The sequence below is a fragment of the Acomys minous genome, assembly GCF_964271855.1.
Source record: "Acomys minous genome assembly, chromosome: 4".
NCBI classification, from domain to species: domain Eukaryota; kingdom Metazoa; phylum Chordata; class Mammalia; order Rodentia; family Muridae; genus Acomys; species Acomys minous.
In genome coordinates, this window is record NC_140486.1 from 108,711,036 (window position 1) to 108,737,434 (window position 26,399).

At 44.0% G+C, this 26,399-nt stretch overlaps 1 protein-coding gene across 3 annotated transcripts; it reads left to right on the forward strand.

Annotated features, from left to right (window-relative positions):
- On the forward strand, positions 1-26,399 carry LOC311595550 (uncharacterized protein C2orf80 homolog). Of its 3 annotated transcripts, XM_084778389.1 has the most exons (10): positions 258-351; positions 2,986-3,059; positions 3,681-3,774; positions 5,459-5,540; positions 7,408-7,490; positions 10,522-10,609; positions 11,012-11,080; positions 21,740-21,827; positions 22,125-22,246; positions 25,797-26,399. In XM_084778389.1, the coding sequence occupies exons 3-10, from the start codon at positions 3,734-3,736 to the stop codon at positions 25,803-25,805; spliced, it is 582 nt and encodes a 193-aa protein (XP_084634515.1). In that variant the 5' UTR covers positions 258-351; positions 2,986-3,059; positions 3,681-3,733; the 3' UTR covers positions 25,806-26,399. The 3 variants fall into 3 exon arrangements, with proteins under 3 accessions (XP_084634513.1, XP_084634514.1, XP_084634515.1); XM_084778388.1 differs by lacking the exon at positions 2,986-3,059 and having other exon boundaries at positions 246-351; XM_084778387.1 differs by lacking the exons at positions 2,986-3,059; positions 5,459-5,540 and having other exon boundaries at positions 1-351.

The following is a 26,399-nucleotide window of genomic DNA, read 5'->3' on the forward strand; positions in this document are numbered from 1 at the left end:
AGCCAAATGCTATTTTAGAAAAGAGAAAAGCAGGAAAGGAAGGCAGGAGAGAGAAAAAGAAAACCCGGTGAAGTGACGGCCTCCTCTTCTCATCTCAGTTTTCTGTTTAGTCATTCAGCTGGCGCACGTATGCCTACTCAGGTGAAAAGATATGTGAACTGCAGGTCAGGGTCACAGTCTGTCTCAAATATAAGACCCTCCCCCTTCATGTGGACGTGGGAGGAGACAGGGGGATGTTTATAAGAGTATTTTTATCCAGACCCAGTTTCCTAGCAACCAGGCAAAAGCATCTGTGCTCAGGATGACTGGAAGCACCAGCGCGGGCCTTCCAATGCTCAAGTCTGCTTGCAGGTACGGGAGAGAACAGAAATGCTGCAACAGTCTCCAGTTGGTGAGACATTCTGGGGGCGGGGGTAGGAGTGGGGGGATGCTGGTTAAGAGCCCGCAAGAGATCCACAGACAGGATTGTGGAGGGGGGAGGTCTGCTTGGAATACACAGATATTTCACAGTCCCTAGGATTCAGTAACCTATGGGGGCTGTGACTTTTGAGGGCTTGGTGTCTGTGAAAGCTGCAGAGCTTGAGGCAGCTGACCTCTTTCCAGTACCCTTTTGTGTGTGTTTCTAGCGAGTGCTCTTGATTCCTCTCTAGCTCTGTAGACAGAAAAGGAGAAAATCAAGTCTAACTGAACTGTCTATGCAAGTGGCTTTCTCAACCAGGCAAAGCTGACAAATACATGTAAATCACAGAACGCTCCTGTTGACAGAGCCTCACCGGGCAGATGGTGCTTGTTTTATAGAGGAAGAAATGCAAAACAAAGAAAGAAACAAACAAACAAAACAACCCCCCCAAAACCAGAAAGTCAATTTGCATAAAATGACATAGCTAGTTGGTGGCCTTTCAAGTTCTGCTGACCTCTTGCCTAGTGACCTAGAGGTGGTAGGCACTCGTACTTTTAATATGTAAAGTATTATGAATAGGATATACCTTTGGCTGTTATTCCACATTGGGGTGGGGGTGCTAAGAGAAAGCCGTGGTAACAATCAAGAGATGAAAATTTATAATTCGTAAGTTTGAAATTCAAAGGGCCTGCTCAGAACTGTAAGATAAGAATTATTTAAGAGCTGGTTTTGAAAAACAAAAACAAACAAACAAATTTAAGTAAATGCTAAGATTTTTGGTTTTTGAGCTTCAAAGCTCAGGGTCCTGCTTCCTGCCAAGGTATTGAGTCCACTTCCTGCCAAGAAATTGAGCCCACTTTCCTTTCCTTTCCTTTCCTTTCCTTTCTTTCTTTCTTTTTTTTAGACAGGGTTTCTCTAGGCTCACTTTGTAGACCAGGCTGGCCTTGATCTCACAGTGATCTACCTGCCTCTGCCTCCAGAGTGCTGGGATTAAAGGAGTGAGTGCTCTATCATGCTTGGCCCAAAATGCACTAAGGAGCTGGTTGTTTGGTCGTTTTGTTTTATCTTTGTTTTTTGTTTTTAGAGACAAAGTTTCTCTGATTATTCTGGACTCTCTTTGTAGACCAGGTTGGCCTACAAACTCACAAATATCTGCCTGTCTCTGCCTCTTGAGTGCTGTGATTACATGTGTGCACCCCCACACCCAGCTCAAACCCACTTTCTATTAAGGAATCAAAACAGGCGAAAACCCTATAAACATGTGCTTTTTAATTTTTTTAAAGTTATGTGTATAACTGTTCTGCCTGCTGGTATGTCTATGCATCTTGTGTGTGCCTAGTGTCCACAGAGGCCAGAAGAAGGCATTGGGTCGCATGGAACCGGAGTCATAGACACTTGTGAGCTGCCATATGGGTAGTGGGAATTGAACCCAGGTCCTCTAGAAGAGAGGCCAGAGCTCTCTTAACCACAGAGCCATCTCTTCAGCCCCTACATATACTTTTCTAAGTTACTGAATTAGAATTTTAATACATTCCAGCCATCATGAGATGATGGAATGCCAGGGTGAAGTTTGGAGCAAAGTTAACTAGACCTTCTTTTCTTTTTTTTTCTTTTTTAAAGGTAACACTATACACTGAGAGCCAAGCAGCTTGAGCATGGTCACAACCATTAGTTGTAGAGGGGATGTCACACCCTAGTCCCTGGCTTACCGATGCCAGATGCCAGGGCTTTTCTTCTTCTTGACCATAAGGCTTTTTTTTTTTTTTTTGAGACAGTTTCTGTGTAGCCTTGGCTGTCCTGGACCAGGCTGTCCTTGAACTGGCAGAGATCTGCTTGTCTGGGATAACAGGTGTGCTCCACCATGCCCAGCAGAGGCCTCCTTTCTAATCTGTAGCATTCTCTCTCCCCCTCGCCAGATCAGTACAATATCATGTCTTTGGGATTAATCCATCTATGCAGCTCTACTTCACCTCCTCATATCCACTTCCTCCCTCTCACAGGCTGAAGCCGGATGCGGATGCAGCGGCAGGAAGAATGATAATCGTCCTGACAAGGAACCAACTCATTCAAGGCAGTCTCAGCCTGCTTGCCCTCCCCTTATTGTTAGAGAGCTGACTCACAAAACGAGCCAACGTGGGCTAAGGTCATCTGCCAAGTTATCTTTAGAGCAGGGATTTTGAAGCCCTGGTACAATTTAAATAGTCTGTCAACTTTTTTGTGGCATCTACAGTCAGTCTTCTTCAGAGAAACCCAGCATGGTGTTACACGCCTCTAACCCCAGCATTCAGAGAGACAGAGGCAGGTGGATCTCTGTGAGTTTGAGGCCAGCCTGGTCTACAAATGGAGTCCAGGATAGACAAGGCGACACAGAGAAACCCTGTCTCAAAAACCCTAAACCAAACAACCAAACAAAAAACCATCCCAGATCTAATAGTAGTAATTGAGCCATGATGACTCATCAAACCAGCTGCCACAAAGTATTTCAAATAGTTATAAGTTAATACAAATGGTCCTGATGGGATTGATTCGTACTCATACTTGCAGTCGAGTGCCCCATTCATTAGTAATGATTTTTTTTTCATCAGCTTCTCAGTGTGTGTCATTTCTGAGCCCCTTTGATCCCATTGCCTTGTCTTCAACTTCCAGTTCAGTGTCAAAGGTAGGCACTGACGTCACATTTGTCACTACTGTGTGGACTGTCAAGCGACCTCCCAGATATGGGGAGCCATGGACCAGTTCCCTTGTGAGCAGGAACTCTAGTGTGAACATCATACATGGTGAACTTCTGACTTATTCAGATCACAAGTCAGTGTGTTTGAGTGGTTCTGCCCCCCAAAAGCCTGTCAAAGGTTACATGACCCATCCCCGTTTTACAAGCCACAGTAGTGGGAGGATGAGTACAGTAGTGTTAGAAAAACTTGAAAAGGGGCTCAGCAGGTCAAAATACTTAAGCTCAGGCTTAAGGACCTGATTTCCATCCCTGGATCCCGCGGGGCATCATGAGAGAACCATTTCCTGACAGCTGTCCCCTGTCATCCACACTTGGGACACGGCTCATACACATCTGCATGCTTATGCGCACACGAAGATAAGTCACTTAACAAATGTAAAACTTATAAACACTAAGCTGTCAGGTGGGCACAGGTTCAGGGGGAGCCTTCAGGCCAGTTTCTCACTTGGTATTTGTTGGATCCCTTCCACAGCCTTGGACTCCATGACTGGTATTTGTTGCGACAGCATCCCTAATTCATACCCTCTCTGATTTGCTGCTGTTTTCTAGGCTTGCAGGAATTGCTCTTCCTAAAGGCTATCGACATCTGCTCAGCCACAGTCATGGAAAGGAGGCTTGTAAAGCAGGAGGTGAAAAGGCTGTTGTGAGTACCGAGGAGGTGGGGGGGGGGGATGGGCGACAGCTTTCGTTTCTGACCCCTGCATCAGCAGTGCTCTCGTGGAAGGTCTGGATGTTGGCAGGTGGACAAAAAGCTAAAGAGGGCTCTCTCTGCTCTGCAGGAGAAAGCCAGCAGATGCTCTCTGGTCTCTGTCTCCAGGCCCATGTGGGGCAGGGTAAGATGCAGAATCTCTTGGAAGGATGCTTTTGCAGGAGCATCCGTGTACAAGGCACCCTACAGCCTAGGGGTACAGGATGCACCACTGAAAGGGGCAGCACCTATCGGCAAAAGATGCAGATTCCTGGATGTACCCTAGGCATTCAAACCAGAGCCTGTGCTGCTTTGATTGCTGAGCTCAGCAGCCAAATAATCCATGTGCTTTTTTTTTTTTTAACTTCTGTACTTTCTTGACTAATAAAGAATAGATCAAGTTTCCCATATATTTTTCCCCATCCCGTTCAGTTTATTTTCAACCTGGTACTTTGCAGTGTTTATTTAAAAAAAAAAAAAGCACAGATCTTGCAACAAGAAAAGGTTCTATTTTATTTTGTATTTATTGTTGGCACAACACTAATATTTTTTTTCATCAAAGATCTTATCATAGATACCATCAAATGTCCTTTTGTCTGCCTATGATGGTGATTCTTTTTTACCAAATCTTTAACATATGCTGGAATAAACATGTATGGAATCCTCTCATGTTTACACGTATGTATTTGGAGGCCAAGAGAACAACAAACAAACAGTAGTTAAAAAGATAACACCAAAAGCTAACAGTAGTTAAGAATACCAGCTTCAGCCTGGCAGTGATGGTGCATGCCTTTAATCCCAGCACTATGGAGTCAGAAGCTGGTGGCTCTCTGTGAGTTCGAGGCCAGCCTAGTCTACAAAGAGAGTTCAGGACAGCCAGTGCTACACAGAGAAACCCTGTCTCAGAAAAACAAAACAAAACAGACAGACAAACAAGCACACAAAAACCCAGAAGAACGCCAACTCTGACAAGTGTGGTTGTGCACACATTTAATCCCAGCACTTGGGAGGCAGAGGCAGGTGGATCTCTGTGAGTAGAGTCCAGCCTGGTCTACAGAGCTCTGGGACAGCCATGACTACGCAGAGACCCTATTTCAAAAAAATAAATAGAAAACAAACACTTCTTAACTGCCCATGCTAACTTCCAGGCGGAGTGCCCAATGCTAGTGTGTTCTGTGAAAAATATTACAGAAACGCATCTTTTAATGTTATGGCCTCTCCTTAGAGTACAAACAGGAGGTGTGTCTGCTTCTGTCTCCTGAGCGCTTGTATTAAAGGTATGCACTACCACACCAGGCACGATATCATCCTTTTATGTAATGGGTCTTAGCTCTCCTCTTGCAAAACCTCTTTTCTGTGTATCGGCATTTTGCATCCTTTCTGCTTTCGTGTAAACCACTCCAACAATGAGTTTAGTTTTCAGATAAATGTGATTGAAGTTTATTATGATCAGGTGTTTTAGACCTGAAGGCTTTGGAGGTCACTATGCAAGGCAAAGGTGAATATTAACAGCTACTGGACCAGGAGTTGTTTCTGTTGCATTTTTGTCTTGGGAAGGGGTATTGGGAAGAAAGCCTCTTTCTAAAGATGGAGCCCTATGTCGTTCCCAATAGCTCAGTGCTGCTCTCTTGCTTTTAAGGGGAGAGTACATTGGCATCAGACTTCGGGAAAATGAATTTGATCCGAAAGGAAGAGGTCAACTCACCTTTCTAGATGATATGGTAAAGAAAGTCACGCTGGTGCCTCTCCCATTGTGTTCTGTATGTAATGAGGGGACAGAACAGGGACCAAACGTATACATAACTAACAAACACACACTCACACCCGCATGCACACGTATGCATGCACATGCATGCACATGCCCTGTCCTCTTCTTTATGTTTCCTTCATCCTAAGGTTGTTCCTATGACTACCTTCATGCACTAAATAGAAAGCAAAAAGGGATAGCCGAGCGTCGTGGTGCATGACTTTAATCCCAGCACTTGGGAGGCAGAGGCAGGCAGATCTCTGCCAGTTCAAGGCCAGCCTGGTCTACAAAACTAGTCCAGGAAAGCCAGGACTACAAGAGAAACCCTTTCTTGGGAAAAAAAAAAGCAAAAAGAGAATAAGAAATATAATAGTCGAGAAAAGACTTAAAAGCAAATGACTGTGAGATAAAATGTTAATTTGCAATGTTAAAGACCTTGACAAAATTAGTAACAGGGCAGTTCTCAACTGTAAGCTCTTAACATCATTTGCATTAATGACACAACATGATACAGGATCACACTGCAAAGTGATATAGAATCCTTTGTGTTATTCAAACTGAGCTCCGGCTCATGTGAATTTCTTTTCATTGCACAGAAATTAGAGAAGAACCTACAGGAATATTTAATCCAAAAGAAATCAGTGAGCTCTGTTTATGCACCGCCCGTGTGCTATCTTTGTGCTAAGAGGGATGTATGTGTCTCTTCTTGGTTCCCCCTCTGAGTAAAGCCAGGGTAGTTAGCTAAGCCTGCCTCTCTGTGTGCAGAGCACTGACAGGGGCGGAAGAACTGTACTTCTCAAACTTTAATGAGGTATTATTACAGTGCCATTTTTATTCTGAAGGCCGAGATGCTTGTATTTCCAATGAGCACGGCAGTGTGACTCCAGATTAAGTTTCAACAGAAATGACCACAGTCCAAACCCCTTATTTATTATTTAAATTGATATTTTACTTTAGCTCAGTCCCTGGAGGGCATCATTACAGCTCTTAGAAATTCTTAGAACCTTAACAGAAATTCTTAGAACCCTAACCAAACCCAGACCCATCTTTGCTTTCTTGGCTATGAGGGTAGAAAAGAAATGTTGCCACTAAGCAAAAAAACTTATAAATGACCAGGGAAAAAGTCAGCACTGTGAATAAGAATCAACATGAAGATGGACCCTCAGGTTTTTCTTTCTTTTAGAGCATTTATTTATGTAGCTTTAATATTTATTTAAACTTATGTGTGCGTGTTTGAGTGCATATATGTGTACCACATGTCATATGGTTTTGGATGGCCTGGACCTGGAATTATAGGCACTTGGAAGCTGCTGTGTAGGTGCTGGGAATCGAACCCAGGTCCTCTGTAAGAGCAGTCAGCACTCTTAGATGGTGAACCATCTCTCCAGCCCCGACCCTCAGTTTTGTACCAGGTGTGAGGCTCTCCATCTGCCACTCAGTCAGGTCTATCCTGTCCACTGCTCATGTCATGTCCTCTAGCAACAACAGGATTAGACTTCTCCGTTGCCTTTATTCTTCACCCTCTCCCTTTGCCTTTTTAAAATTTAGGGAAAGGGAGGCCCAGTGCCCATCAAGGTCTCACCCATGAATATGCCACATGTCTTTGGCAATCCCAGTGTGAGGCCACACTCCCCAGTTCCCTGTTGAGTGGGTGTTTCTTTTCTGGACCACAGAAAGATCCTGTCCAAAGATCCTGAGACATCTCGAGCTGAGCATCAGGCTATATAAATAAAGATCTCCCCAAATGGAAACCTGGCAGAGGACAGGCTTAGCAGTACCACTGTCAGGGAGTGGCTTTGCCAAGGTCTCAGTCTACCCCTCCGCTCTCTCTCTACTTCCAGGCCCACTATGACTTGGCCATCAGTGTTGCTTGTCAATGGCTAGACCACCCAGAAGACTTAACTTGGCTCCAGTGGGAGAACATGTAAGTTGAAATACGTTTGTTGTTTTTTCTTATTCGATCAATCTATTTATTTAGTGTGGGTGGGGGGATATGTATGTAGCCACATTCTTGGTTATGGGTGTGGGTGTATGCAGAGGTCAGAGGTCAGAGGTCAATGTCAGTGTCTTCCTCTGTCACTCTTCATCTTGTTTTTTAGATAGGGTCTTCCCCTGCCCCCCCCCTCCTCCCGCAATGAATCCCACTACCAGCAAGCCTAGCTGGCCAGGAAGCTCCAGGGGAGCCTCCTGTCTCTGGCTCCCCAGCACTGGGATTGCAGGCTGTGTCACCACACCCAGCTTTTTACAGGAACTGCCAGGGACGGCTCCAAACTCAGGTCCTACTTGGCCATGTCCTCAGCCCTCTTGGGGTTTTCCTTATTAAAACATGACTCTAATTGAGGGAGGGAGTTCTAGCCCTGTGTGGCATCTTCCTATGAGGCACTCTGATGGAGAAACAGAGCAAACGTCCTCCTCCAGGCAGAAGCCTGAAGACACACCTCAGCTGAGCACATCGTAGGTGTGTTCACAGGTTTTGTCTTTTTCTTTCTTTCTTTCTTTCTTTCTTTCTTTCTTTCTTTCTTTCCAAGTAAGGGTTTCTTTTGTAGCCCTGGCTGTCTTGCATTGGCTTCGTAGACCAGGCCTGGAACTCACAGAAATCTGCCAGCCTCTGCCTCCTGAGTGCTGGGGTAAAAGGCATGGGCCACCACACCTGGCCTCATATTTTGTATTTCTAATCATTGATTTCTGTCAAGTTTATTTAATCTATCTATCTATCTATCTATCTATCTATCTATCTATCTATCTATCTACCTACCTACCTACTTTTTTGTTTTGTTTTCTCTTTGAGACAGGGTTTCTCTGTGTAGCCTTGGTTGTCCTGGACTCCTTTTGTAGACCAGGCTGGCCTTGAACTCAGAAAACTACCTGCCTTTGCCTCCTGACTTCTGGGATTAAAGGAGTGCACCACCATGGCCAGGTTAAAGAACAAAACAAAACCTTCCCTGGGATGCTCCTCCGGAGAAGCATGCCCTCCCTGTATTGTATACGAGCTATATATTGGTCAGTGCTGTAGGTATCGCTTCCCAAGGACTAGCTCACAGTTTCTGGAACATGGAAGCCCTTAAGCACCTGAGTCCCTGGGATCATTTTCCTCCCAAGATTATCAGCATTTTCCTTCAAGTGCAGTGACTCATGAATCGGCAGCCTCAGCACCCTGCTCAGAACAGGAAACCGAGAGGCCACGGTCAAACAGCTCATATTCCAAAGTCCAGCCAGTGTTCTACTCCAGGGTCCTGGCACAAGGTTGCAGGTAGGAACTGAGAGTAATAAGAAAAAAAAAAATCCCGTTTGAACAAACTTAAGGAAGGAAGAAGAGGGGATGAGAGAGCAGAAGGATGAGAGAAAGTGAGGAAGGGAGGTTTGATTAGGCTGTATCTAAAAACGACTGTTAAGCACAGGGATTCAGAACTGGGGCTGGGGAGATGGCTCAGCGGGCAAAGAACTTGCCGACAAGCCTGACTGAGTTCAATCCCTGGGGCTCATGGAAGGAAAGAGCAAGCTCCCTCAAAATGTCTTCTAACTTTTATAGGTGCTTCACAGTGATGTGAGTGCTCTCTCTCCCTCCCTCCCTTCCTCCGTCCCTCCCTCCCTCCCTCCCTCTCTCTCTCACAACACACAGACACACACACACACACACACACACACACACACACAATCAGTCAATATGATTTTTGTTTTTTATTTTTTGTTTTTTTTTTTAAGACAGGGTTTCTTTGTGTAGCCCTGGCTGTCCTAGACTTACTTTTTAGACCAGGCTGGCCTCGAACTCACAGAGATCCACTTGCCTCTGCCTCCCGAGTGCTGGGATTAAAGACGTGAGCCACCATGCCTGGCTAGATGTGATTTTTTTTTTTTTTTTTTTGAATCTCACTTGTTGGCACCAGGTTCTATTCTAGTCTCTTTCTTCTGGGGGTCAGCTCACCTCACAACGAGGCTCAGTCCAGACCAGGATGGATTTAAATGAACAACAAGCAAAGATGACCTGTATCTCAGTGTCTGTTTCTTGATTTGTCTGGACATGGAAGCCACTGACAAGACCCGTGCTCAGGATTTAGGGCTATTTTCAGCCTCCCTGAAGGTGTGCAAGCTTAGAATAAAAGAAAACAGGCCAACTCCCGACCACCAAGCAGACGATGAGGAGAAGGAGGGTGGATACCTGCTAGTAAAGCCATAACTACCCACTACAGGAACCAGTGTGCACTTGTGACAGCTTTAGTGAAAACAGACAAAAAATATATCACTGTGTTGGAAAATTAAAAATTCAAAGTATGGCTGGGTGGTGATGGCCTTTAATCTCAGTACTCTGGAGGCAGAGCCTGGTGGATTCCTGTGAGTTCGAGATCAGCCTGGTCTACATAGAGAGTGCAGGACAGCCAGGGTTATACAGAGAAACCGTGTCTCAAAAATAAAAAATAAAAATAAAAATAAAAAAAAAGAAAGACAAGAAAAAGAAAAAAGTCAATCATATTAATCCTATTTTAAAAGTGAATAATAATACAGAGCCATTGCTGATTACTATGTATGTGTTAGTGTCACAACCTTAGCACGTGTCAAAAAGGACAGGAGTAGGAGCTGGGAAGATAGACAACTCAGGCAGCGCTTACTGGACAAGCGAGAGGACCAGAATCTGACCCCCAGCACCCACATAATTCCTGGGTGAGGTGGCACCAATCTGTTATAGTCACAGCACTGAAGAGGCAAACGTATGGATCCCTGGCGCTTGCTGGCCTGGCAGCCTAGCCTGCTTGGTGAGTCCCAGGTCCCAGGGAGCGTCCCTGACAAAAAAAAAAAAAAAAAAAAAAAGCCAAGGGGGATGGCTTCAGATGACGACATCTGAGGTGGACCACCTTTCTACACACACCACACACACACACACACACACACACACAAACACACATGTGTCCCACCCCCAATATACACCACACCTACTCTTCTCCATCCTTATTTCCCCTTAGGAGAGCGCCACCTCATGGCAGACCCATGTATCCAAACCGAAGAGAGCGAGAAGCCATGATCTTATCATCTTATGCGGGAGTCTTAATGGTGAGGGAAAGAATACATGTCTCTTAAGATCATTTTGGTACTAACGCATATTTACATGTTCTTTTTTTAAATTTTTATTTATACTTATTTATTTATTTATATTTACATGTTTTCAATGTTGCTTCTAAATACCTGGGATTTGCTAACAGTAAAATTTATGATTTTAAATGCATAATAAAAAATTGACTTCCATGCCATATTGCAAAAATATCTATGGGAAATGAAAAAAGGGGTGAGAGATATTAGTATCTAGAAGACCCCGTTTACCCATTAATTTAGACGGTATTATCTAGTTGCTGTACCGCCTCACACTGTGCTCGATGCACTGGAGTTGCAGTAGCTTTGTTTCATAATAAAAAAATAAAAGCCACAATATGACAACTCATTGTTTTTATGTCACAGCACAGTATCCCCATTGAGGAAGTCCTTAAAATTTATGGGGCCAATTCTGCCAGTCCTGATTCTACCAAGGTAAGAACATTATGGGACTATTAATATCATATATATAAGTATATATGTATATGTATGTGTACACACACACACACACACACACACACACACACACACACACATACACACACACACACAGGCCTGTATATGGAATACATTAAGCAAGTGCCCTTCCACTGACATATATTCCAACCCACAAATACGGATACATAAACATAGCTCTTTGTTTGCTTGGTTGGTTGGTTGTCTTTTTGTGTGTAATTTTGTGTTTGTTTTTGGGAAACAGGGTTTCTGTGTAGCCTTGGCTGTCCATATAGACCAGGCTAGTCTACTCACAGAGGTTCACCAGCCTTTGCTTCCTGGAGTGTTGGGATTACACGTGTGAGCCACCACGCCCAGCTACATACACATAGCTCTTCATGTTTGTGAGTGTGTGTGTATTTGTGTGTGCATATTTGTGTGTATGTATTTGTGTGTGTGTGTGTGTGTGTGTCTGTGTGTGCTTTGCTCAGAGTCTTGCATTCATTCTGCTACTGAGCTATATCCCCAGCCCTTGAGTGAAATTATTTAGCATATACATTTATAATTTATAATGATTTGTTTTCTTAACCACCCCCCTCCACTGAGACAGGGTTTCTCTGTGTAGCCCTGGCTGTCCTGGACTCTCTCTGTAGACCAGGCTGGCCTCAAACTCACAGAGATCCTCTTGCTTCTGCCTCCCTTATGCTGGGATTAAAGGTGTGCGCTACCATGCGCAGCAGTATTTAAATTTTTACTGAGTGGCCACATACTATTAAACTGTGAAAATGCATCCATCTGGAAAAATCATTCCGAATACTTTTGTTTTTCAGATACATACCCTCACGTAGCCCAGGCTGGCCTGAACTCCCTATGCTGCCCAGGATGAGCTTGAACTCCTGATCCTCCTGCCTCTGTCACCTAAGAGATAGGATTATAGGTGCGTGCTACCACATCTGGCAACAGAACACTTTTTAAAATAAAAGAATGAAATAGACAGGCCCAAAGAAGGAAAAGGACCCATCTAGGGCTCTGGAGAGGGAAAATCAGAGCTCTGCACTGGGTTATCCTGCTGCTGCTGCTGCTGCTGCTGCCCAGGAAGTTAAGGAGAAATGGCCATGTGGCCTCCATTAGCCAGGTCTTTTATCTTGAGCATAAGCATCATTCTGGATGGGAGCGTACATCCAACCAGAGGCAGAGTGCGACTTGTTAGGTACATGCCACTGAAAGCGTGAATGAGAACGTACAGTGGGCAGAAATGATGGGACCCGAACTCCTAGCCCAGTGCTCTCTTTTCCTCCTGACACAGCCTTCCACAAAGCACACTGGCACTCACTATGTGCTGCTCCACGTCAAGGGGGCATTTTGCAAGCATGTGTGACTCAACTGGGATGTGGTAGCATCTGGGTTTTACCTTTATTAAAACTACAGTTATGCCCGGCAGTACTGGAGCAGGCTTTTAATCCCAGCACTCGGGAAGCAGAGACAGGCAGATCTCTGTGAGTTCAAGGTCAGCCTGGTCTACACAGTGAGTTCCAGGACAGAGCATCTCTCTCTCTCTCTCTCTCTCTCTCTCTCTCTCTCTCTCTCTCTCTCTCTCTCTCTCTCTCTCTAAGTTTGTGTGTGTACAATTATTCATTTGGGGGTGGGGTGGGCAGTTGTATGTTACACACATTTGCGTGGAGGTCAGAGGGCAGCTTGCAGGACTATGCTTTCTCCTTGCATTACATAGATTTTGGGAATCAAACCAGGGATGGGATTGACTGCAGGAGTGAACAAGTAAAGACTTGTTGAGCAGTCTGAATATCTCAGTTTTTATTTTTTGACATAAAATTATTATTTATCTGCTGCCTGAAAAGATACCATTATAGAACTGGGCATGGTGGCGCATGCCTTTAATCCTAGCACTCAGGAGGCAGAGGCAGGCAGATCTCTGTGAGTTCGAGGCCAGCCTGGTCTACAAAGAGACTCCATGACTGCCAGGGCTGTTAACAAAGAGAACCCTGTCTTGAAAAACTAAAAAAAGAATTTAAATACTGACTATGATCCTCTTCCTACTGGAGACTTTTAGGGGCAGCAAGTGGGCATGAGTAAAGGAAGCTGGCCCAGCATGCTCACCCCTGACCATCTAGATTTGGGAGGTAGTCAAGTGCAGGGCCTGAGGCATGAGCACAACCACAGGACACGTGCCTGCCCTGTTTCTTACCTGTAGAGGGCGGTATGAAAGCAGTGGGTTGTAAACACAGGGCAGCTTTTCCCCTGTTCTTTGTATCCACAGACCACAGTACGTAAGCAATGAGTCACAACCACAAGGCAGTTTGGGAGGATTCAGAAGGACACTAAGGCAGGGCCAGGGCCATAGACACAGGACAGTTATTTATTCTCTGTTCTTGCCTGTAGGCTGTACTGTATGAGCAGTGGGTGGGTCCCAGAAGTTCAAGTACCTACCTCATCCACCTCCACAGGCAAGCAGTGCCTAAGTCTTACGGTTTTGAAACCAGCTTCTCAGCTTCTTACTCTTGCCGAGATCCATGTTCTCCTGCCCCTCTCCCCCCAAGAAGGAACTACAGCCCTCACCCTGACCACTGTGCTGCTTATTTGTTCATTCTTTCGCTCTTTCACAATATGTGGTTGAATGTTGGGGATGTGACAGTTGGGCAAAAGTGCCTTTTTTTTTTTTAAATAGGTCTCATACTCTGTATTGAACCTTATCTTGACTAGTGCTCCTAAGAGACTTAGCAGGGTTTTTTGTTTGTTTGTTTGGTGCACGGGAATAGCACATGACCTAGTGTGGTTTCTATGATTTATTTGTATTTCATGTGCATTGGTGTTTTGACTGCATGCCTGCCTGTGTGAGGGTGCCAAAGTCCCTGGAACAGGAGTTACAGATAGTTGTGAGCTGCCACGTGGGTGGTGGGAATTGAACATATGGCCCTTGGAAAAGCAGCCAGGGCTCTTATGGGCCCAGCCAGCTCTCCAGCCAAGCAGCTTTTTAAGTTGAAGAAAGGTCAGCTTTTGTCGTGTTTTGGCCACACACACCACAGTGCTCAGTTTCTTTTTATCCCATACAGTGTGCTCTCTGCTGGCCTGTCTTCTCTCTCCCTCACCGATTATGCCCTGAACTTTGAGTCCTGCTCACCGTTTTTCACTTACGATTTTCTCTTCATCTTCTAGCTCTCAGGAGGCGTCAGCCACAGTACTTGATTGGTTGAGTCTCAGGGCCCATGCTTCATTCTGAGGGGGCTAGCACTGTGACCTCCAGGTTAGTGGGGTTTGGTCAGGGTTTCTCAGTCAGTGTCTGCGCAGGGGCTAAATTCAGTCTACACCATGGGGTTAAAATAGAAGGCCGGTCCACCCCATGGCTCATTCAGTCATGAAGGAGCTTCCGCTCAGTGACATGTAGCCTCTATCCCCATAGTCACACCGGCAGCGAAAAGTGGGGATGCATCAGTGGACTACAAAGTGATCGCCTTGGAAGAGGCACAGGTCATATCGTACCAGAGGACTCCTTTCCTCAGAAGCTTGCATTGCCATGTCCCTACAGGCTGGGGACATCTATTCGTCCGCATGTAGATGAAGTTTGCCTAGACTCTGAATTCTTGCTGCCTGGGTTTCAGTTGCAACTCCACCAGACTCAAGCACAATGATGCTGAGTGTTATTTCCAACACCTGTAAGCATCTGTTCCGTTTATAAAGTCAGGGAAATAAGGTGGGGTTGTTGTGGCCATTAAGTGAGTCAGTCCAAGGAAGCCCTTGTGTCTATGTCTGCCACATTAAAAACCTCAAAATAATAGCTAGAATTGAGGTTTTGCAAGTCAAGATTGGATAACTGAGTTAGTTTTTCTTCCTCCTCTTCCTCCTCCTCCTCCCCCCTCCTTTTTCTCTCTCTCTTTTTCCAAGACAGACAGGGCTTCCCTATGTAGCCCTGGCTGATCTGGAACTCGCTCTGTAGACCAGGCTGGCCTTGAACTCATAGAGATCCACCTGCCTCTGCCTCTCATCTTGCCCTCTTTTTTTTTCTTTTCTTTTGTGACATGGTCCAGGCTGGTGTTGATCTTTCTGTATAGCTAAATTGTCCCTGAATTGAATCAGTCTCCATCTCAGTATCTCAAGCAAGTGGGTGCACGCCACCATCCCCACCTTTGTATCAGAGTATCTTAACACCTTGAGCCAGGCAATTCTGTATTGTATGTGCCGGAAGCCAGTCTTCTGGTAGCTAAGCCTGGCCTCTAGCTACCAGAGGCAGGGAGCGTCTCTCCACTTGTGACTATTAAAAACGCTTCCGGACTGCCAATCGTGCCCTAGGGACAAAATTACATCTGATCGTGAGGCTCACTGTCCTAAATATCTAAACATTAAACTGCTAATCAAATATGTATATCAGCACATTGCAAATTGGCTTATCTAATTCCCCAAGTGATTAGGGTTTAAGAAAGTAAAGCTAGCAGTCTCTCCTCCCAGAGAACTTCACTTCAACTTGGATGAGGAACCAGCAGTGGCAATGTAGCATTTTAAACATTAAGCTGTAGAACTAGGTATTTTAAAACAGCCGTTTGAGGTTACCATAGCTTAAAAAATAACGGCTTTAATTAGAAGCCAGAGTTATTAAAGAGCAATAGATGTTGTCAAAGGTTCTTTAATTACCACTTATATCGGAATGACTTTTGGTTCCTTTGGATAAAATGTCTGCTAAGCAACATCTAGAATAGTTTCTAAACCAGAGTTAAAAACCCTGTGGAATACAAATCAGATTGAGACGAATTTCCGGCAACTGGAAAGGACTTGTGGGAACTGTGCGCCTCCAGGTGGCGTTCTCTGGGACTCTGCTGCCCCCTGGTGAATGGAGGGCAGCAAGACATGTACTGTTCGCTATTAGCCGCAGGCTCCTTCTAGTTTTCTGTTTGTTTTGTTTTGCTTTCCTGTTGAGGACTCTGGACCCAGAAAAGGTTCGATTAAAGGCTTTACATAAGTATGGGCTATTTACAACTCTCTCCAGATGTTAAATATAAAATGCTCAACTTGATTGAAACTGAAGAAAAAACATAAAATCTAGCCGGGTGTTGTGATGCATGCCTGTAATCCCAGAACTCGGGGAGGCAGAGGCAGAGGGATTGTTATGAGTTCGAGGCCAGCCTGGTCTACAAAGAGAGTTCCAGGACAGCCAAGGCTACACAGAGAAACCCTGCCTCGAAAAACAAAACAAACAAACAAAACCAAACAAACAAAAAGCATAAAATCTTCGTTAAGATTATAGAGCAATTGGTAAACATTCTTCAGTCTCATTTGATGGAAGAAAGGGGGACAAGAGAAAGAAGGCAGAAAGAATGAAAGTAGGTGAAGGAGAGAAGGGCGCTGAACAGAGAACCCCAGGGCCCCAGCTCTCCTCTGTCTTCCCAAAAGTCACCCCATTTTAAGAGGCAGCATTCAAATCCATCCAAACTAACACTCAAACCCCATGACTTCCAAAGCAAAGCAGACAGGCCCAGGCCCAGATCCAGCCCGTCCTACTGTGTGCTTCCCATAAGTTATTTTTCTCTGCCCACAAGTTCCACATGTGTAAGTAGGCCTACTATCACCGCCCCCAACCACACCGGGCTGTTCTGAGGATTAATTGGGGCCGTGAACATCAATTCCATGGTAGCCCAAGGAGAGCCTTCCACCTGACTGCTGATGCTGCTAAGCCCCCCGTTCTGCGCATACCGTAGGATGGCGCTTGGATCCTAATCTGGAGCTGACTGTGTTCTCTTTCACTCCGTCGCTGTTCTCATCGTCTCCACGTTAGAGGGTCGTAATGGTCACGTCTCACTCCGGGAGCTTGTGAAATCCCAAAGCACAGTCTGAGAAGTTTCTTCAAGCTGAGGAGATGAGGCTGTGTTAGGGTAGGCAGGAACTGACCCAACGAGGCATGGAGAGGAGACGCAAGGGAGGTGGCAAGCGTCAAGTCTTTATCACCTGTCTATCAAATGAGAGCAGTAGTTTATTAAAATACCTGTCTCTGCCTCCCGAGTGCTGAGATGAAAGGCGTGCGCCATCCTACTGTTGTAATAATCCTTCATATAAACCACACAGGAAACCTAAAGATGGCTGGCATAAGTCACAGATTATCAGGACTCCATTAAATAGCCAAGTTAGCAGTGACCTCTGCAACACTCAGGTCTACTACCCCTGGGATAGGAGCACCTGAGCCTGAGAAATACCTGCTTTCTTGGTTTTGTTTTTATCAAGGATGACACATAAGCCATTTCCCTTTCCTTATGCCTAGTGCACAGCAGTCATAATTACCACACACTGACCTAAAGCCTCCTCTCTGGTTACTTTTTGTGTCATAAGGTTATCTTTCTAAACAGGTATTTTAGTTTGTTTCCTGCTGCCCTGATAACATAGCCCGGGGACTTAAGGGATAAAGAGTTTATTTGACTCACAGTTTGAGGGTAGAGTCTATCATTGTGGGGATGTCAAGGAGGCAGGAACTTGGAGTGCTTGAAGGTCACATACACCCACAGTCAAGCAGAAGACAAGGACTTAATGCATGCTCACTAGTATTTAGCTTGTTTCTTCACTGTTACATAATCTGCTATCCCCTACTAGGGAATGGTGCCACCCACAGTGGGGACGATCTTCCCATCTCAATAAATGCAATAAAAATAATATCCCATGGCCATGCCCACAAGCCAACCTATCTAAACAATTACCAATTGAGGCTCCCCTCCCAGGTATAAAGTTGACAGTCAAAACTAACCAACACAATAGGTTATTTGCTTCTTGGGACAAGGGGTCAAAGTTTATGTTTGTACTCACTTCTATATGTCAGTAAAATAATTAAATGTATATTATTTTATGTGGACACAAAACACAATGCACACCTCAAAGGGAGAAGGTGTTCATTGTGTGAGCATGTATTATGCATGTATGTGCATTCATGTGTGTGTGTATGTGTGTGTGTGTGTACACACACATGCCTAATTGTGCACTGAGTGTGGAAGGCTGAAACTGATGTTGGCCATCTTGTTTAATGGATCTCTGCCTTATTTTGACATAGAGACTATCACTGAGGAGGGAGTTCATCAATTCAGAGCTACTGACTGGCTGGCAAGGCTTAGGGTGGCCCCTATCTCTTTCTTTCCTGCACTGAGATTATAGGTGTGTACTTCCACACCAGCTTTTTCATGAGGGTAAAAGGGGTTCCAACTCTAGTCCTCAGAGTTGTGTGATGCACTTTACTTACTGAGCTCCCGAGCACTAGATAAGTTATTTTTATGCCAATATGAGTAACCATGCATGGCCCAGGACAGACTCAGTGTCTCAAATACTATGCTCCAGTGTGGACACGTTCTCATGGAGTTATTATAGTTATGGTATAAAAGAAAGTTATAAACTGAAGGGCTTTTCCAAATATGTTGGTGAGAACATCAGTTGGTCCACAGCCAAGGCAAGGGGATGGGGATGGAGTGCCCATCTCCCCTGTTGGTCTCGGATGCGGTGGGCTGACATCCTTAGCTTTTGGGTAGGTAGAAGTTAGTGGTCTGTTAGTACATTCTGAAGGTGCTTTTGTTGTTGCCTGTGTTTGTATGTCTGGTTGGTTTGGCTTGACAATCTTAGCCAGCAGAATTAAGTAAAATGTCAAGAGAAGATTAGAAGTCATTCTTTAACATGACATAATGAAAGCCAGGCCAGGGTGTCACACGCCTTTAATCCCAGCACTCCAGGGAGGCAGAGGCAGGTGTAGCTCTGTGAGCTAGAGGCCAGCCTGGTCTACAAAAAGAGTCCAGGACAGCCAAGGCTACACAGAGAAACCCTGTCTTGAAAAACAAACAAACAAAATGACATAATGGATATTTTGGAAATTCAAAAGAATCTATATGCTACTTATTAATAATTGGGGTTAGCAAAATTGCCAGATACAGGATCAGTTTAAAATCTTAATTTCTTTCTATAAGCAGGGGTAAGGAGAATACAAAGTACAGACAGATAACTGACTCTAAAGTTAAAAATCAAACCAAACCAAAACAAAAAAACAAAAAACAAAAACAGACTCAGGAATGAATCTAACAGAATCTGTTTAAGGGTGGAAAATTATCAATCCTCCCAGAGAGTAATCCAGAGACTGATGTACTCTAGGAAACTAGGTAGCAAGCTTGCTCCCTCCCTCTTTCTTTCTGTCTCTGTCTCTGTCTGTCTGTCTGTCTCCCACCCTCCCTCCTTACCTCCTTCGTTTCCTTCTTTCATCCCACGACCATATCTCTTTTTCTTTTCACATACTGACAAGCAGTTATCAAATTTGTAGGAAGCACAAACAGGCAAGAATAGACAAACAATCTTGGAAAGACGAAGTCACAGCTAGAGACAGCTGCCTTGCCACTGGGCCTCCTGTGGAGCTATGGGATGACATGGATGGGAGTAAGGACTGGCCAAATGACCACGAGTCAGGACGTAGAACATAACAACAAATATGCAGCATCCAAACACTGGATTTAGGACAAAGGTGACACCGATGTGTGCGGCAGGATGAGCTGTCCGCCAGGAGCGCTGGCTCAGCTCTTGTCATCTGTCTCACACCATGAACAAAAGTGCTTCCTGAAAGACTGTAGATTCCCGTGTGAAAGATAAAACCAAGGAAGCCATCAGAGGAAGTGCAGGAGACTCTGTCTGTGGCCACAGGGCAGCCATTTCTGAGACCCAAGATCCTGGTATTTCTCTCATTCTCTGGTACTCTTCCCCCATTTTGATGACGTCAGGACTCAGGCACTTCTTAAAATGCTGAGTCAGCTTAAAATTTCTGCGCTTTACTCCTCCAAGGGCATCTAGGCTTGGGAAGGGTAATCTCAGGGCACAGTGCGTGTGCTAAGCTGGCAATTACATGTACATGCACATTCCTTTTTACAAAGTGAAGTAATGTTTTACAAAACATAAAAAGACCCTTACCATCCATCTCACGTGCCCTACTACAAGGCCACACACACTATACTGATGCACCTCGCATTCAGAGACAGTCAATTTGGAAGTAAGACCCCTGCTGCTAACTAACTACTGGTGCCTTGCCTAAGACAGGACTTATCTAGCTACTTAAAAACTTTGGGGGAGGGGCGGTTATCTGTTGCACACACTCTAAGACTCTGAAATGAAAAGGCCTCCCTGCTTCCACCTTCCCATGTATCGCTCACACAGAAGCCAAGATGCTCTTCTCCCCCGCCCTTCATTTATCTTAATTTTTAATGCTACGAGTGAATCCAGGGCCTTTGCATGCTAGACAAGCGTCCTTCCACTGAGCCTCAGTGTGCTTTTAAAAAATTAAATTAGACTCTGTCACTGTAGTGATTTAAAACTTTCCAGTGAGGATAAGCTTCCCCCAGGCCATGCCTCTTAGTTATTAATATAGAGCTATCAGCCCTGACTCATACACCCACAAGCCTCGCTAAGCGGACTCTGCAGGCTGTATTGGTGTATTAACGCATATATTTTTATTGTTATAATTTTTCGAGACAGGGTTTCACTATGTAGCACTGGCTGTCCTGAAACTTGCTTTGTAGACTAGGCTGGGCTTGAAGTCAGAGATCTGCATCCCTCTGCCTTCTGAATGCTGGGCCTAAAGATGTGTGCCACGATCCCTGAGTATTTATGCATTTATATATACCTAATGATAGTAATAATAAAAGAGGTAATCAGCCAGGCGTGGTGGCACACGTTTGTAATCCCAGAACTCGGGGAGGCAGAGGCAGGCAGATCTTTGTGAGTTTGAGACCAGTCTGGTCTACAAAGCTAGTCCAGGACAGCCAAGGCAACACAGAGAAATCCTGTTTCAACAACCTCTCCCCGCCCCCCCCCCCAAAAAAGAGAGAGATAATCAATTAGAAAGGGAAGAACATAGGAGGAGTTGGAGAGATGAGAATAGGGGAAGTGATATAATTATATACATTCATTTATTTATTTATTCATTTATTTTTGGTTTTTCAAGACAGAGTTTCTCTGTATAGCTTTGGCTGTCCTGGACTCTCTTTGTAGACAAGGCTGGCCTCAAACTTCACAATGATCTGTCTGCCTCTGCCTCCCAAATGCTGGGATTAAAGGTATGCAACACTATACCAGCCACACCACACCAGTAATTATATTTTGTTTTGTTTTGTTTTGCTTTGCTTTTTGAGACAGGGTTTCCTCTGTGTAGCCTTGGCTGTCCTGCATTTGCTTCGTAGCCCAGGCTGGCCTTGAACTCTCAGTAATCCACCTGCCTCTGTCTCCCAAGTGTTGCATAATTATATTTTTTTAATTAATTTTTTGTTTTGTTTTTCAAGACAGGGTTCCTCTGTTTTATCCCTGGCTGTCCTGGACTTGCTTTGTAAACCAGGCTGGCCTCGAACTCGCAGAGATCCACCTGCCTTTGCCTCTTGAATTGCTGGGATTAAAGAAAAGGAGGAGTCTATGGCAGAAAAGAGGAAGTGGCTGTGACAGGAGAGGGGACTGTGAGGAATGCCCTGTGCAAAGGGCACTTCTGTGTTGTGAGAACCAAGCCCGGAGCAGAGGCTGTACGTGAAGACCACGTTCACACGCCTTTCAGGTGCCTCCTCAACACCAGTCACCTGGGGTGACGAGACACGCCAGCTGCTATGAGGAGCAGGTGCTCCCTACACAAGGCTCACACAGCTGTAAAACGGAACGGTCTTCTTTCAGGTCTCCCAGGCTCTGCTGCCCCGCCGCTCACTGCACCCTTTCGCCATGTTGACAGCACCCAAAGCAGCAGAGTGCAACCGCAGACAGAGTAAGCCTGCTTCCTTCTGGCCCTAGAGAAAGTTAAGTAGGAACTGGGCCCCGCACAGTGAGGCTGAATGATAATACTGATTTGATTTCTATCTGGGGAGATTAAAAAAAAAATGTAGGTCCTTCATAACTTGATGTACCCCCTCCCCTACATTACCCTAATCAGAAAGGTTTACTTCCCAGATCCTTTGGTGAGGGGGGTCGGGGGAATGCAGTCCAGAAAGGCGAGATCTAACACTGCGGTGGATGCAGGTTTTTAAGTTTTATACCCAGATGTGGTATTGCCCCGTGTCTGCAGGTGTCAAGTCGAAGAGAGGAACGATGAATAAAAAAGCCACCGGTAGCTCTACAAAGAAAGCAATGGCACAGGATGGAAGTCCTGGCCAGGAAAGGTTCTCATACACACAGCCCAAGAACAAAGTAAGTCTGAGCAGGGGTGTCCTGGGATGGCTTTGCCTATATTGTGCTGAAAGATGAGTATTTGGAGCTCAAGGTTCTCGGTGTGACTACCGAGCCCATCACTTACCAGCCCTGTGGTTTTGAATGGGCTGCTTAACAATTCTGAGAGATGGTTGTGAACCACCATGTGGTTGCTGGGAATTGAACTCAGGACCTCTAGGAAGAACAGGCGGTGCTCTTAATCACTGAGCCAACTCTCCAGCCTAGTGCCGGCCCCCTTAAAGTCACCGATTAATAAGGATTATGGATGAGTGGTTAAAGTGGTAATCGGTACATGGGTAAAGCCTAAATAAATATTAGCCTTAATTAGCTTTCAACACTTGAAAATTACTCTTCACAAATCAATCAGTTGTTTTTCAGTTTATTCAAATACGGTGGCTTATTTTAGTATCTGTATAATAAGAACTCTACCCCAAAGGAGAATTTTGTCTTTCCTTTAATAGTATCTCCCCAACTCCTGCCCTTTCTTCTTCCCTGTCCATCCACTAAACTGTTATGCAGACGAACTTAATGACAAGTCAGAGATGGGTGGGGCAGGAGGGAAAGTAGAAAGATGTTGAAAATGCCGTCATATTTACTACAGCTCTGGTTCTCTGTACAAGGTGAAAACAAAAGCAGACATCAGAGAAACAGCACACGCAAACACCTGTGTGTATACGCACACCCTGATAAGCTGGACAAAATGTAATTGCGCAAAGACTGATCTTGAGAACTGGTTCATAGATACCCCGCCTCCCCCGCACCCCAGGTTCATTGTGGGCCCTTGTAGACATCATTTGGATGTTGTTGTTGTTTTTAATATAATTTCATTCCATGTTTTTGTTTTTTGAGACAGGGTGTCTCTATAGAACAGAGCCCTGGCTGTTCTGGACTCACGCTGTAGTCCAGGCTGCCTCAAACTCACAAAGATCCACCTGCCTCTGCCCCCCAAGTGCTGAGATTAAAGGTGTGTACTACTACACCAGGACCATGTATTTTTTTTTTAACACAACTACCAATGGCTGTTGGCTTCCTGAAGCCAGCAGCGCTTTGAGTCCAGGCCATGGGGATTTGTAACTACTGTTAGTAAATGAATAATAGGGGATAGCTCTGGGGTTAGTCTGGTCAGTGGACCCCTTTCTAAAAGCAGGACCCAGTAACACTGGACTTTATCTGAGACTCAGGTCTGTTTTTAAATAAACCTTTTCCAGAGGGCATCATCCTGAAAATGGCAAATCCGTTAGTGCTTTCTTCTTCTTGCACGTTATATGTAACTCCTGGGTATTTTAAAAGACACTGTATATACTTACCTGACAGGTTATATACCATGATCATAAAAGTGGTTTTCCCAGGGCGAGGCTTACCCATTGTACTCCAGATGTACTGACCCCTGTGATTTCCCCAAATGTGGGAATCTGGACTGAATAATAATAATAATAATAATAATAATAATAATAATAATAATAATAATAATAATAATAATAAAATAAGATATAATGCATACTAAAATTACAGTGAAAAAATAAAAGAATTCTCTTTTCTCTATACTCCTTTTCCGTGATTTATAACCAACAACTGTTAATATTTCTTATGATATCAATATTTGTTATTATACACACATACACATAGTTGTATGTATCATTGATTTTTTTGTTATAATTAGATACATTAAATATTTTATTAAATGTATAGAAAACATGCTGGGTTTTTTTTTTTTTGAGAGAGAGAGGGTTTCTCTGTGCACCTCTGGCTGTCCTAGAACTCCTTTATAGACAAGGCTAGCATCAAATTCAGAAATACGCCTACCTCTGCCTTCTGAGTGCTGGTATTAATTGTTGTTGATGATTTTTGTTTGTTTGTTTGTTTTGAGTAACAGCTCTGACTATCCTGGATTTACTTTTTAAGCCAGGCTGGCCTCAAACTCATAGGTTTGCCTGATTTTGCCTCCCTGAGTGCTGGGATTTTGAGGAATTTTTTGTTTGTTTGTTTCATGTATTTGGGACTCCTCATTTTTACTGTATAGCTTATGGATACAATGTTGAACTTTGAGATGGAAAACAAAAACCAAAGGGCTTGCCAGGCATGGTGGCACATGCCTTTAATCTCAGCACTTGGGAGGCAGAAGCTGGCAGATCTCCTCATTGGAAGCCAACCTGGTCTATAGAGGGAATTTCAGGACAGTCAGAGCTACACAGAGAACCCATGTCTCAAAAAACAAAATACCAAAACAAAACAAAATATCTATTTTAAAAACCTTGGTATAAAACAACTCTTTCTTCATAATCAGGCACTGAGTTTCTTCAGAAACTAAGAGAAAGGCAAAACCTTTTAAAAACTCCCAGCTATTCTAGGAAACATTTAAGATTTCTTTTTATTGCATTGGTAGCTTGTTTTAATCAAAATATACGTGAGCAATATTCCCCAGAAAAGCTAGTCTCTCTATGCTTTACTTTATTTTCTATAAAAGAAAATGTATTATGTACCTCACAGGGCTATTTCAGCAACTAAATTAGTTAATGCATGTAGAAGACTCAGAGAATCACCAAGACTTTAGGAAGCAGAAAGATACCCGCCCCCCTCTTCCCATTCCTGGAGGACCCACAGCATCCTGGAAAGGAAGCCAAACAGAGGGAGGAGAATCTAAACTTAAAGTAACATGTGCAAAGCCTAAAATAATATGCTATCAGGACAGAGCTGAAAAATTATTTGTTTTGGATAGTGCTTGTCTAAAGAAGTTTGACTTTTATGATCTTTAATTTTAATTTGGAAATAATTCCAAGCTTAAAGAAATGTTGCCATGGGCTGGAGAGATGGCTCAGCAGTTAAAAGTACTGCTTGCTCCTCCAGAGGTCCTGAGCTTAATTCCCAGCAACCACATGATGGCTCACAACCATCTATAATGTGATCTGATGCCATCTTCTGGACTGCAGGTGTACATGCATATAGAGCACTCATATACATAAAATATATAAACAAATATTCAAAAGAAAGAAAGAAATGTTGCCATACTACAAAGGACACAGGCTCATCATCTATCATTGCTGTTTGTCCCACCAGCCTTATGTATTTCTCTTTTCCCTTCTATCTTCTTGTTGTTGTATATAGATATTGATAAACAATCTTTTCTGAGCTATTAAAACTTGTACATACCCTATCAACTCACTCTGTATGTTTTAGTTTGCAGCTCCTAAAAGCGAAGTCATTCTTTTAAGTAACCAATTATTAACTTCAGAATCTAAAACATTGTTACTTTTATCTCATCTATCACCCAAATAGCATTTTTCCCCCCACTTGTCCAAATAATGTCCCCTTTAGGGTTCCAATGTGAGGTCACATACTGCATTCAGTTGAGAAATACAATTCGTTTTCAGATACTTCAGAACCATGTCATTGCAATTCTTTTACTTCTACATCTATCTAATCCATCTCTGTTGGCATCTGACATTTGACCTTAGCTCCCTATTGATAGAAAGCTAGTGTGTCTGTGTTATACTGATGCGCTTGGTACCAAAACCATCCTTTCATTCCGCAGGTCACTTAGAAACACGGACAAGCACCGTGCATGCGTGACAGAGCTTCTGGAAGCAGACAGGACACATTGCCTTAAAGCTGCAGTTGTCACCAGCACACTCTTTCTCTGCATTGATGCAAAACTGCATTGATAATCATGTTTGCTATTGAACTTTCTTCCTTTGAAAGCATATTGCATACCTATATTTTGGCAAAATGAAAAAAAAAGTGTATATCCTGTACTACTTCATAATATGCCTGAAGACTGCTGGAGCACCCTGAGGACTTTGCTATTTCTGGGTGGGATCACTCAGTCTAGCTTTGGTACATGTTTTTAGCAAATTTGTAGCATTAAATATCACATAGTATGCTGGAGAAGGATGCAGTTTTCCACAGTTTTAACCCCAAATAAAATTAATTTCTCATTAGCTTAGTTTAAAATAGAGAAAATGTAAACTCATTCCCTTTCAATAAAGTTTGACATGAAAAAAGGATGCCATCTTTTTTTTGGGGGGGGGGGGCTAGAACATGATGACCAGTAGGGAAAGAACATGCTCTGCTCTTTTCAGGCCTTTCCAAAATACCAACAAGGCACACACAGCGAGCAAAACACCAGTTACCAAAA

What these genes read in the sequence shown, in the direction of transcription:
- LOC311595550 (XM_084778387.1), top strand. Translation starts at nt 302, where the DNA reads ATGACTGGAAGCACCAGCGCGGGCCTTCCAATGCTCAAGTCTGCTTGC. An exon ending in ATGCTCAAGTCTGCTTGCAG is followed by an intron (nt 352 to 3,680) that starts GTACGGGAGAGA and finishes GCTGTTTTCTAG; the next exon opens with GCTTGCAGGAATTGCTCTTC. An exon ending in CCAGTCCTGATTCTACCAAG is followed by an intron (nt 11,081 to 21,739) that starts GTAAGAACATTA and finishes GTCTTCTTTCAG; the next exon opens with GTCTCCCAGGCTCTGCTGCC.